This window comes from Trichosurus vulpecula, chromosome 1 (genome assembly GCF_011100635.1).
Source record: "Trichosurus vulpecula isolate mTriVul1 chromosome 1, mTriVul1.pri, whole genome shotgun sequence".
Lineage (NCBI taxonomy): Eukaryota > Metazoa > Chordata > Mammalia > Diprotodontia > Phalangeridae > Trichosurus > Trichosurus vulpecula.
In genome coordinates, this window is record NC_050573.1 from 94,956,006 (window position 1) to 94,968,604 (window position 12,599).

Here is a 12,599-nt window from a genome sequence, read left to right on the forward strand (position 1 = left end):
GGAGAGAGAGAGAGAGGGAGGGAGGGGAAGGGGAAAGGAAAGCAAAGGGGAAAAAGGAAAGAAAAGAAAGATAGGTTCTACCTTTAAGGAGTTTATAATCTAATGGGCCAAGACAACACACAAAGGAACACACACACACACACACACACACACACACACACATACACACATACAAAGCAGTGGGGGAAGGAGAGAATTGGAAGGTATCTGAAGCTGGGGCATGGTGGAAAAGTCTGAGAAGTCTCAGTGTTGCAATTATGACATGAGGATATGTCTGCACTGAGCTCTCTCTTTAAATGGAGATTTAGCATTCCATGGCCCTGCCTTCCAGTCAAAGAGACAGAGGTAGTGATGATGTGGAGTACAACATTGATGAGATCCGACAGGATGATGAGGTTGTCCCAATAATAAACTTCCTGGGGCATGGAGAAGTCACAGATATCCTAGTGTAATACAGCTAAGTGAAAAGTCTATGTGAATGGCTTCATATGAAGTTCTTCTCCAGTGAAAACAGAGCCTTGAAAAAGGACTACAGCATATCATACAAAGTGAAAGGTATAGAGAGGAGGGAATGGAGTAAATGAATTGATGGACTAAGACTATATGACAGTATCTCACAAGTGTGATGTAATGAGACTAAATGTGGCATCAAAGATAGAGCATAAGACCTGGAGTCAAGAAAATCTAGGCTGAAAATTCACTTCAAGACTAAGAAGCACTGAAGCTGGGAGTATATGGAGCAGAATGCAGACCACCGGGACTCTGTTCACTTCTCCAACCCTAATCTACTGCTGTACCAGGGGTCTGGTCAGGCCCATATCTGCATCTGTCCTGAATAGGTCAGAGATCGATTTTAAACATCCAACTTCTAGCACTACCCCACTCCAGCTGGCCTGTCAGGAGTTCCAGACCAGTGCTATATCCCAGGACATTGACACAGCTGCCAAGTTCATTGGGGCTGGGGCCACCATAGTTGATGTGGCTGGCTCAGGGGCAGGTATCGGGATGGTATTTGTCAATTTAATCATCAGCTATGCCAGGAACCCATCCCTCAAGCAGCAACTCTTTGCCCTGTCTGAAGCTATGGGGTCTTCTGTTTGGTGGTAGCCTTCCTCATCCTCTTTGCCATGTGACGCTCTGTGGAGGGTCACCTGCCTCCATACTGCTGCTTTGACTCTAGCCCCAAGCCCCTTGCTGGAGTGTGTTGAGCTTTAACATTAAACACCATGTTTCTCTAAAAAAAATTCACCTCAAATATATATTGTGTGGCTCCAGGCCACTTCATCTCTGAGCAATGGACAATGAGAGGATCAGACTCTATGATGTCTTAAGGTTCTTTCCACCTCTAAATCAATGTTCCTTGAGGACAAGATGGAGCAACATGGAATTGATGACAGTATAGTAAGGTGAACTGGAGGAAACATAGCGATTAGTGGATTGATGCCATTCTAGAGGGAGGTCACCGTATGTGCTACAGTGTTATGTCCTTGTACTTTTTATATTAAAAAATTATTGGTGGCTTAGATCATGACATATACAACATACTTATCAAATGAGTTGATTAAAAATGCAGCTGATTTTGATAGCTAAAATCTCAACTGATGAACTATGATCCCAAAATATCTTGGTAGATAGAAATAGCACTCTGAAGTTCATAAGTCTAAATTTAATACATATAAATGTAAAGTTCTGCACATGGGTTGAAGTCATTGAATATATAAAAGCAAAGTAGGGGATGGGGTTGTGTAATGGTAATCAGGGAAAGATTTTTTGCTGTTTTTCTTTTAAGTGCCTTTAATGAGTCTGGCCTTTGTTTGAATGGGACAGGTAAAGTGGGATCTCTTTTGTCTTGGAGTGTTTCTCAGCACTAAGATAATAGGGAATCATTGATTGGAAACAATGTATATAATGCGGTCCTGGTGATTTGAGAGCTTTCCTACACCCTAAATGGTGAGCCTTGAGCTCTCAGGGTCCCGAACAGGGGGTATGAACTAGAAGGTTAGTGTTTGACTCTTGGGGGTATAGTCATTGAAAGAATGTGGGTGACAAGACTCTGGGCAAGCCATTGAAGCTGCCCCCCCACCCCGACTTCGTAATCTAGATGTTGGTGCTTCTCTGGTAACTATGAATTGTGTTTTGAATCAGACAAGGTCCGTCTGTTGATGTTTGTAATTTCTGTTTGCATTTGCCTTGAATTTCAGGGGGCTGCTCTTTCCCCCCTGAACTAAGTAAATGATATATGTATGTTTAATTAAACTGAGATTGTGAACCCCTTAAAGTTGCTTTCCTTAGAAAAGTAGATCAAAGAACCTGTGTTGGCAGCCCTTCTGTGTGCTGGTATTATTGGTCTTACACCCCCACAGCAGCTGCTGGTAACATGGTTACAGGTTGGGATATGGCAAAATGAAGCCTGGGATTTGGAGTAATGGTGACCTGGGATTTTACCAGTTGTGGGATCATCGATGCCAATTTACCTTTCCGAGCTTCATTTTACTCACCTGTAAAAGGGAATAATAAAACTGTAATAAATTGTGAAGACGGAGTCATTGGAAAAGACCCTGGTGTTGGGAAAGATTGAAGGAAAAAGGAAAAGGAGACAGCAGAGAATTAGCTGGATAGTGTCATGGTAACAACAAATGTGAACTTTGACAGATTTTGAGATATGATGAAGGATGGAAGGGACTGTAGTGCTATGGGCCATGGAGTCACAACGAATCGGACACAAATGAACAACAACAACAAACTACCTCCCGGAATCATAAGGTGTAAATGAGAGAAAATATGCAAATTTCTTTGTAAATTTCACGGGTCTAAAAACTTTAGTTCTCATCATTATTACTAGACAATTCTTAAAGCAACATAAATTTCATTGGACGACTCTGATGTGGCAATCTAAGAATTTAATATGACTTTAGGCTGTGTTAAGGGGGAAGTAAGGACATAGTTTTTCCTTTTGATACTCTAATCTGTTTCGATCACAATGTGGACCACCATGTTCTCTTCTGAGTGGGATGTTAAAAAAAATATACAAAATGGAAAGCATCCAGGGATGGATATTCAGCATGATGAAAGGAAAGAACTTCCATTCCCTTAGAAAGATCTATTGTAGGAACTCAGTATGTTTAACCTGCAGAAAGGAGGGTGGGGGGTCAGAACTATTGTCTTCAAATGTTGTGTAGAAAATAACAGCAAGATGAGACCTGGGTTCAAGGTAAATTTAAGTGTGGATTTATTGGCCAAGCACGCGACTACCTGGAGTACATACTCAAAGTACACTGAAACCAGGCAGTCCGGAACTGAGGGACTTACAGGCTTATAAGGGCAAAAACCACAATGACACAATTAGGGAGGGTCGCTAGTGGAAGCAATGACTTACAGAAGCAACGATCAGCCATTGGTTGAATTCATCAGCTCAGAGCTAATTTGGGAATATGACTAGATTCAGGAGTGCGACCGTCCTGAGACACAGGGTGGTGCGCTTCTTCGAATGGGCGCCCCTCAGGGGTGTGACCAGTTTTCTATAACTGGGTGGAGGGTACAAGGTGGAATTCCCCAGAAAGTAACCCCTACTTGATCTATGGTCTGAGTGGGAGGGGGACCTACCAGAATAGCTGCACCCTAATCCAGGGTATGGAGCTACTTGGTAACAGTGGGGGGGGTTCCTTAAAATAATCTTATGCCTTACCCTAGCGACTGATCCTTGCAAATAATGCTGATGTAGAGAGAATATACAGAATGCTGAATCATGAGGAAGGGATTGGGGTCAGGGGACTAGCCTTGGGCAATAACCAGACTAGGCCTTTAGCTATTTCAAGCCATTTCAGTGTGTAGGGCAGAGACTAAGACAAGAATATAAAGGGGATTAATGGTGGGCTCAAAGGGGATTAATGTTGGAATTCTAATGGTGGGCTTCAGTTTGGGTGTAACAAAATACAATAAAATCACTAGATAAAGAGAGACGCTCTCTTTTTGGATCTGAGAATGAATTTGAAGACTTCGATTTAGTCAGGATTTAATTAGAACTAAAAGATGAAGTAATGAGTAAATAGGTTTTAAAATCCTAATTATTGTTTCAACACATCAGTAAGCATTTAATAAGAACCTACATTTTTCATACATTGTGCCAAGCTCCAAGGTTAATGCATAGGTAAGTGATGTATATGAAGTTTGGAAAGATATGAAGGAGTCAGGTTATGAAGAACTCTCTTTTAATTCAGATGAAATAAGATTAATATATGTCTGAGGCAAATGAGTTCCTTATTCATTTATATATAGAAATAACTAGGTCTTTAGGATAAAATGAAAATTGCTTCTATAAACTGGTCATGAGTAATAAACAAGTTTTTACTTATCTCTATTTTATTTCCAGGGTAGTATTAAAATTTAAAAACATATGAAATATTATTTTGCATATGTATTGTCCCTAGCTTGAACTTTTTCATGAATACTTTCACTATCATTTTAGATCTGAGAATGAACTTGAGGACTTAGATTTACTCAGGATTTATTTAGAATGCTTTGTTTAAAAAAATCTACCAAATATGCAACTTTCAAGAGGAAATTATTATAAAATGAATTTATTGTTATCAAAAAATGATAAATTATTTTATCTCAAACACCTTTTTAAAATGCCTTGGAAGAAAGAAGCCAATGTGTTTTCAGAAATATGGATGTTTTGCAGAGAGCCTTCTTTTTAATGGATGGCTTTCAAAAAAAAGTGGATACTCTTATGTCAGCTAGAAAAACTGTATATACTACTTCCTTCATGCTTATTAATACAATTGGTCTGTGAAACAAGCAATGTGTCTAGATTATGTGAGTCATTGGCTTGATGGATAATGTGTTTAAATACAACTATTGTCTGTAATGAGAAAAAAAATTGGAAATCGGTAGCTCCTTATCAGAACACTGATAACTAATAATAATTATATTATTTATTTAATATTTGAAAAGTACTTTCCTTTCAGCAAATCTGTGAGGTAACTTGTCCATGTACCATTCTGTCCATTGTTCAAATTAAGAAACAACTTCATACAGAGGGCACACAACTGGCAAGTGTCAGAACTAGGATTTGAGCACACGGCTACTTACTTCAATGCAATGTTTTCTTTTTCCCATTAAATCATATCTTCAACAGCAGCAGCAGTATTACCAATATTGCTAATATTCCCATTGCACATTAGGATTAGCAAACTTCCTCATATTTTTCGTGTCACTTGATTCTCACAACTGCTCAGTGAAATAGGTACTACAAATATTATTGTCCCCTCAAAATGGGGAAACTGAGTCTCAGAGACATGAAGTTGCTTCCCCAATGTGCCCCAGGGATTGTACTTAATATGGCCAGAATCCAGCAATGCCAGGGCTAGAAGGTTGCAGTAAGCTTTCCTCTTTGCTTTGCCTGAATGTTAAAAAAAGCGTAGCTCAGTCAGCTTTCTGAATTTTTAAAAAATAATGCTAGGCAAGATATCCAGGACTTGACTCAGCTAATTCAAGTCCCACCTGTGGTTTTTGTTACCTTGCCCTTGGAGGCCAACACACTAGAGCTTTAGGGGTGGTACCAGCTGTATTTCTATCTTAGTCACTAGGCCCAAGCAGGCATCTAGGTTACCTAATTCTGCCATAATTTACTGATTAAGCCATAGACAAATGCCTCCTCCTTTGTCTTTCTGAGACATGGGTAATAGTCTTCAAAAATAAATAAAATGTGCTTCAGTGAAAAGACCTCTGTACTGGATGAGACCTCAAAACACAGAAACACAGAATTTAAGTGATTGGGAAGGACCCAAGTAGTCGTTTATTTAACTCTTAGATGAGCAAGAATACCATCCGGAACACCTTCAAAAGGTGACTATTCAGTCTTAATAATAGTGAGCATTTTTATGCTCACACATGTGCTTACACACATTAGCTAATTTGATCCTCATAACAACCCTATGTGGGGAGGTGTTACTTTTATCTCCATTTGGCATATGAGAAGACTGAAGCTAAGAAAAGTTGTGATTTGCCCAAGGGCACACAGCTAATATGCATTTGAGACAGGGTTTGAACTTGGGTCTTCCAAACTCCAAGAACAGGTTTCTCTCCATTATGATACTTTGAAGCCTTCCAGGGAAGCAGAACTCACCTTCTCCAGAGGCAGACCATTAAACCTTTGTGTAGTTAAAACATGTTCCCCTACATCCACCTGAAATCTACCTTTCTGCAGCTTCCACAAAATGTTCCTATTTATGGCCTCTGGGACCAAATAGACCATATCTGACTGTTCTTCCACATGACAGCCTTTTATTTGAAGGCCTGTGAGCCTTTTTATAAATTTTCTCTTTGTCAGGCTTTAAGTAACGTGTTCAGTTACACAATAGTAATTAGCAGTGCTGGAATTACAACCTAGATCTCCTGTTCTGAAATCTGATCCTTTTCCTTGCAAAAAAAATTGCCTACTAACTAAGCTTCTTTTTCTCTCCCAAGGCTAATTTCCTCATTCTTTGATTTGGAGCCTTAGTAGTAAAAAAAAAATTCTCAAAAATATCTCTCCAGGTTATTTTCTGCCCCAGCCTGTTTTGACACAAATGGAACACATCTGGGCTTTTATTTTCCTCTTCAGTTTGTAGGTCAAGAGAGAATTGCGTTGACCTATTTCCAAGGATAACACACTCTATTCAAGCCTATTTATGTGTTGAATTTTTCTGTTCAGTAAGAGTGTCTTACATGTGAAAGAATCAAACCAAACCAAACCCTAAATTTACATTCTATATTCAAGAGAAGCATCATGGTGCACGGAGATGAATATTTCATCCGAGTTAGGCAATCTGTGATCTAATTCCACCTTTGTACCTACCTAACTATGTAAACTTGTATAAGTCACCACCCCTCTGATCTTTAGTTTCCTCATCGGCAAAGAGGGTGTGGGGGTATGGTGTAGAGTATAGATGATTACTAAGAGATTAATATTCCTTATGGCCATCTGGTCACATTACTCCCTTGCCCCTCCCCACCTCCCTCCAAACCCAGATCTCACTAGTATCCCCCTATTATCTCCTAAATAAAATCAAAATGTCTTAGGCTTAAATTCCAGGCCTTTAAAAACCTGATTCTACCCTAACTGTCCTATCATTCTCCATAATTTTATCCAGTAAACTAGGCTACACTGTTATCCATTGACTCTCCACATTTCATATCCATATCCATTTGCTTCTACTCATATCATTCCCAGTGCTTAGAATATCCTCCCTGCCCTCTTTTTCCTAAATGTTGAAAATTTTCTCATCCTTTCTGATATAACTGATCCCTAAAAGCCTGCCTTTCCCCAAGTTAGAAATGTTCCTTCCATTATTAAACTTCTTTTGTAGGTCTTGAGTTGTAGTGCAAAGAATTGTGAGAATTGGGATCAGATTCTGGATCTACACTTCACTGGTGATAAGACTTTAGATGTAATAACATGCCTCTGAGTCTCAGTTTCCCCATCTACAAAAAGAGAATAATAGAGCTGGCTATAATGCTAATAGTCAGGCTGAGTCAGGGCAATCACAGCTCTAATGCTAATGGCTCAGAAACAAGTGGGCATTACAAGGAATTCCAGAAGGCTGTCAGTTTTATAAATGAACTAGTAGATTGGGGTTGATCAAGCCTCAGGATTCTGGGATGTGAACACTGCCATTAGGCTGTGTCACATGAGCAGCAAGCAGTCAGATATACCCATTGGCATCCCTAGATAATGCTGTCCACAGGGGAAATAGACACAGGTACACCCCATGGTGTCAGAAGCCTGGTTATAGGAGTGCCCTTCCTTTTATATCCACGTCAGTCAATCATTCAGCAAGCATTTATTAAGTGCCTCCTATGTTAGGCACTGTGCTACGTGCTGGGTTAGCAAAGGAAGGCAAAAGACAAGAGTCTGTTCTCATTGAAACAAATATGTATGAACAAGGCATATATATAGTAAAAGCTGGAGTTAATTTACTGAGGGGAGGCATTTCTTTATGCCCAGTCCTACCCTCACCCACTCTGTTCTGAGTGCCCTTGAGAAAAATAACTCCCAGCAAGCAGCATTGTAAGCTCCTCTAGGTTTGTAGGACCAACTGACTACAGAGCAGCATACATAACAAAGGAGTTCTAGGGCCTAGCTTTGAATCCCAGAGCATTTATTTACTACTCTTAGTGACCTTGGGCAAATCATGTCAGCATATTGGCCTTTAGTTTCTCATCCGTAAATGATGGAGTTGGCCTGGCTGGCTTTTGAGGCCCCTTCAGGTTCTAATTCTAAAATTGTATGGTACCCAGAGGAGCTCGTATAATGATCTAGATGAGGCACAGAAAAGCTTCACATGTGATAGGAGAATCAGGGTTCTCCAAGACTGCATGGCTCTTCCAGCATCCTTCTGAGGCAGCCTACTTCTCCATCCCCATCTCACCCCTAGACCAAACTCACTCAGACCTGAATGATGGGAGGAAGCTAGTTTCACTGTTCACAGCATCTGCTCAGACAGCTAGGGGATGGAATGGATGGAGCTCTGTGCTGAGAAAACCTGATTACAATTCTGGTCTCAGGCATTTATTAGCTACGTGATCCTGGGGCAAGTCACTCTTATCGCCTCAATTTCTTCAGGTATAAAATGAGGGTAAAAATAGTGTTATACCAAGAGCGAGTGAGACACATCACAGAGTATAAGTTTTAAATGGAGAATTGATTAGCCAGCGGCTACCAACCCAAATCAGAATGACCAGGAGTTTGGGGTGGAGAAGTCAAATTTATACAATAGATCAAGGAGCAGTGGTTAATTATCTCTTGAAACTTGCATATGTTATTTTTAGCAGTCTTGGCAAGCCTTTTTCATTTTTGTGATCATGATACATGAAGAGGAACTTCCTAAATAGACTGCAAGTACAGCATATCAGACAGGTGACGAAGTGTCAACTGAATTACAACCCAGGATCTTTTTGTCCAATTTGCCATTGACATCCCACAACATAAGATAAGAATAAGGAATTCAAGGGAATGTCTGGGGCTGAGGCCTTCATGCTTCAAGGCCATAGGCAGACCAAGGGACGCTCCAGCTGGGTTTGTTGACACAAGATAGAGACATCTCTCAGCCCGCTCAGCTCAGGAAACAAACAGAGATTGCTAGCATCAGGCCCCTCCCCTGGCCAACCAATCCATACTCCCAGAACAGTCACGGGGGCCAAGGACACCCGGCTGAACACCAAATGGCAGGAACTAAGTCTGTTTTTCTTATGCAAACTGGGGTTTTTTAGTTAGGGGCTGGGGGCTGGGTTTTTTAGCAATAGCTGGCTGCTCAGGTATCACAATAGCACCTACCTCCAGGGTTGTTCTGAAGATCAAATATAATATTTGTAAAGCACTTAATACGGTGCCTGTCATATAACAGATGTTTAAAAAATCTTTCCTTCCTTCCTTCTTCCCATCTCCCTCCTTCACATTTACCCTTCCTCTTGTACTTCCTTCTTCCTTTCTTCTCTTCTCTTTCTTTCCTCTCCTCCATTTTCTCTTTCTTTCTTTCCTCCATCCCTCCCATCCTCCCTCCTTCACTTATTCCCTCCCTTCTTTCCTTCTCTTCCTGTCATTACTCCCTCTCCTCTCTCCCTCCCTCCTATCCTATCTCTTCACTTCTTCCTTCCCTCCCTTCTTCCCTTTTCTTTCTTTCCTTTCTTCCTCTCTTCTTTTCTTTCCTTCCTTTCTTCTTTCCTTCCTTCCTTCCTTCCTTCTTTCCCCCTTCTTTCCTTCTTCCCTTCCTCCCTCCCTCCCTCCTATCTCCCTCTTTCACTTTTTCCTAACTCTTGTCCTTCCTTTTTCCATTCTTCTCTTCCCTTCCTCTCCTTCTTTCCTTCCTCTATCCTTCCCATCCTCCCTCCTTCACTTATTCCCTCTTCCTGTCATTACTCCCTCTCCTCTCTCCCTCCCTCCTATCCTACCTCCTTCACTTCTTCCTTCCCCCCTTCCTTTCTTTCCTTCCTTTTTTCCTCTTTCCTTTTTAAATGCTCTTCTTTCCTTCCTTCCTTCCTTCCTTCCTTCCTCTGAAAGAAAATTCAGTCTCCCGTTAGACAAAGGCACAAATTGGTGTATCCAGTCCCTGTCATGCTTCTCCTTCTGGTTCTCCATCCCCTTTCACTACACCAGACCCTTACCCTGCATCCATGGCTACCAGCCTCCTAATACCTACTTGTCTATCCAAGTGAAAAGTGATAGGAGAAAGGCCTTAAGCCATTGGTTGTTCAAAGGCAGGCAAGAATGATGGATGCTGGTTAATGGAATTTTGGATTTGGAGCCATATATGTTGTCCCTGGTACAGCCTGTCGGAGTTGACACTGATGGCATGAGCCAGAGGCTTTCAATCCACATAATAGGTATAGTATAAAAGGAGAATTTAAAGGAGAGAATGTAAAAACTGATTAGAAATGGCCAGAATCAGATTGAGGGAACCAGTGAACAAACGGTACATTCTATATCGTGTGGCTCTGGGTTGTATGAACAGCCTGTACCTTTAGAGATCAACATATGAAATTCTGGGGCCTAGGAGGAATCCGTCCCAGCAAGGCACAAGTTATAATTGGTTTAAGGATAAGAGAATCTATATGAAACTTTAGATCTTCCAGGAGATGTAAGATATAAGGCACATCGTCTGTCTCTTCTTCCCCAACACATATATGCAATTCTGTCAAACAGTGTGGTGTAGCAGGCTCATTGCTAGATTTGGGGCCAGGGGATCATGATTAGAATCCTGCCTCAGGACCTTGTATAAACTACTTCTCCATTCTGAGTTTAAAGCAGAGTTTGCTTATCTATAAAATGATAGGGTGGGGGAATAATATTCCTCTCAGCTCTAAATATCGTCTCTATGTTAAGCATTAAAAAAATTGAATAGCTTGGTTGAAGGTGGAGATATCCTTGCAAAATGCACAGAGAATACAAAACTGGGAAGAAACATAGCAATACTTCAGGTTGAAGGAATCTTTAAGATTTCTACCAGTTCTACAATATTGTAGGGATATAGACCAAAAATGGGTCTTTAACATATCATTTGACTAAATTCATTCTCCCTCTCAAATGTTTTGTGGGTTCATATAAAATTTCAATGTTTCAAAGAGATCCATGATTTTTCTGTGTGGCTACAAATTATAGATTGTAACTCTTCTGCATCTTAGGACATGGTGTTCATGAGTTCCTCTGCTTAGAAAATCATTATAATAACTTAATGAACAAAGTTTTTGTTGTTTTTTTTTGGTGGGGGGAGAGATGAGCCTCACATAAATTATTGAGATGACAATTATATAATATGCTGCAATGTAATTTAAGGGGATATGAGCAGATTAATATAATATTTCACATTGATTACAAAAATCCACGAAGCATCTGTGCCAATAATTAATGGGACTTTGCAGGAAAAACAGAAAGTCAGTCAGTGCTGAATGTAGTGCTTACTTTCCTCTGGTGCTTTTAAAGGAAAGCCACATGGTTTAACTGGAAACATCAAAGGGAGCACAGAGAGGGATGCAGAGATGACAAGGGAAATGTACTAGGGCAGCATGTACTCATGAACCTGAGGCAACGCGGATAGTTTCAAAGCAGGGGGGCACCAATTAGTCAGTCAATAAACATTTATTTAGCACCCATTATGTACTAAGTGCTGAGGATACAAAAAGAGGGGAAAGATCTTTACTGCCTTAAAGGAACTCACAAATTAATGGGAGAGACAACAATTAAATACGTACAAACAAGGTATATTAGGATAAATAGAGATTAATTTAAAGAAGTAAAGCACTGGAATGAATGGGGGTCGAGAAGGGGGATAGGATTTTAGTTGGGATTTAAAGGAAGCCAGGTAAGCCAGTAGCCAGAGGTGAGGGGAGGGTGCACTCCAAGCACTGGTGGACAGTCAGAGAGAATGGCCAGAACTAAGAGGTGGAGTGTCTTCTTTGAGGAATGGCAAGAGGCCAGTCAGTGTAACATCATGAATCCTATTCTCCCTCCCCCCATGCACACAAACATACTGAGGCTAGGACCAATGTCAATGACTATTAAGCAAACATTTATTAAGTGCTTATGAGGTGCCATTCACATGTGTTGAGGTGTAGAAATACAAGAACAAAGGTGAAAAAATTTGACCTGCCCGCTCCAAGGTACTCTAATCAATGTACTCACTTTAATGATGTAAGCAATGTGTACATATATGAATCTACATAGAATGAAAACAAAGTTTGGGTGGTAAAGTTGAGAGTAGAAGGAGGTTAAGAAAGGTTTCCTGCTTAAGGAGGTATTTAAGATGTTTTGAAGAGAATCAGGGTTTCCAAGAAGTAGAAGTGAGCCAGTGGAGATGGGAGATGCAACATGATGGGTGAGTGAATAAGGAAAAACCAGGGAGGAGTTCAGCTACTATTGTTGCCAGAAAGCCTTGTATATCATGGTCTATGGTTGTCAGGCAGTGGCAAGGAGAAAGATTCTGCAGTGATATAGTTCAGTAAGTGAGTGATATGATTGGGCCTACCATCATCATCATCAATTTCTGTATATACATATATACGTCTATATTATATATACATATGTAAGAGATGGATAGATAAATAAATGAAAGGATAGATGGGCA

At 40.5% G+C, this 12,599-nt stretch overlaps 1 protein-coding gene across 1 annotated transcript; it reads left to right on the plus strand.

Moving 5' to 3' along the window:
* The first annotated feature begins 744 nt into the window (after positions 1-744).
* LOC118834007 (ATP synthase F(0) complex subunit C1, mitochondrial-like) lies at positions 745-1,107 on the plus strand. Its single transcript, XM_036741447.1, has one exon. It carries the CDS (start codon positions 745-747, stop codon positions 1,105-1,107), a length of 363 nt encoding a protein of 120 aa, XP_036597342.1.
* Positions 1,108-12,599: the final 11,492 nt, after the last annotated feature.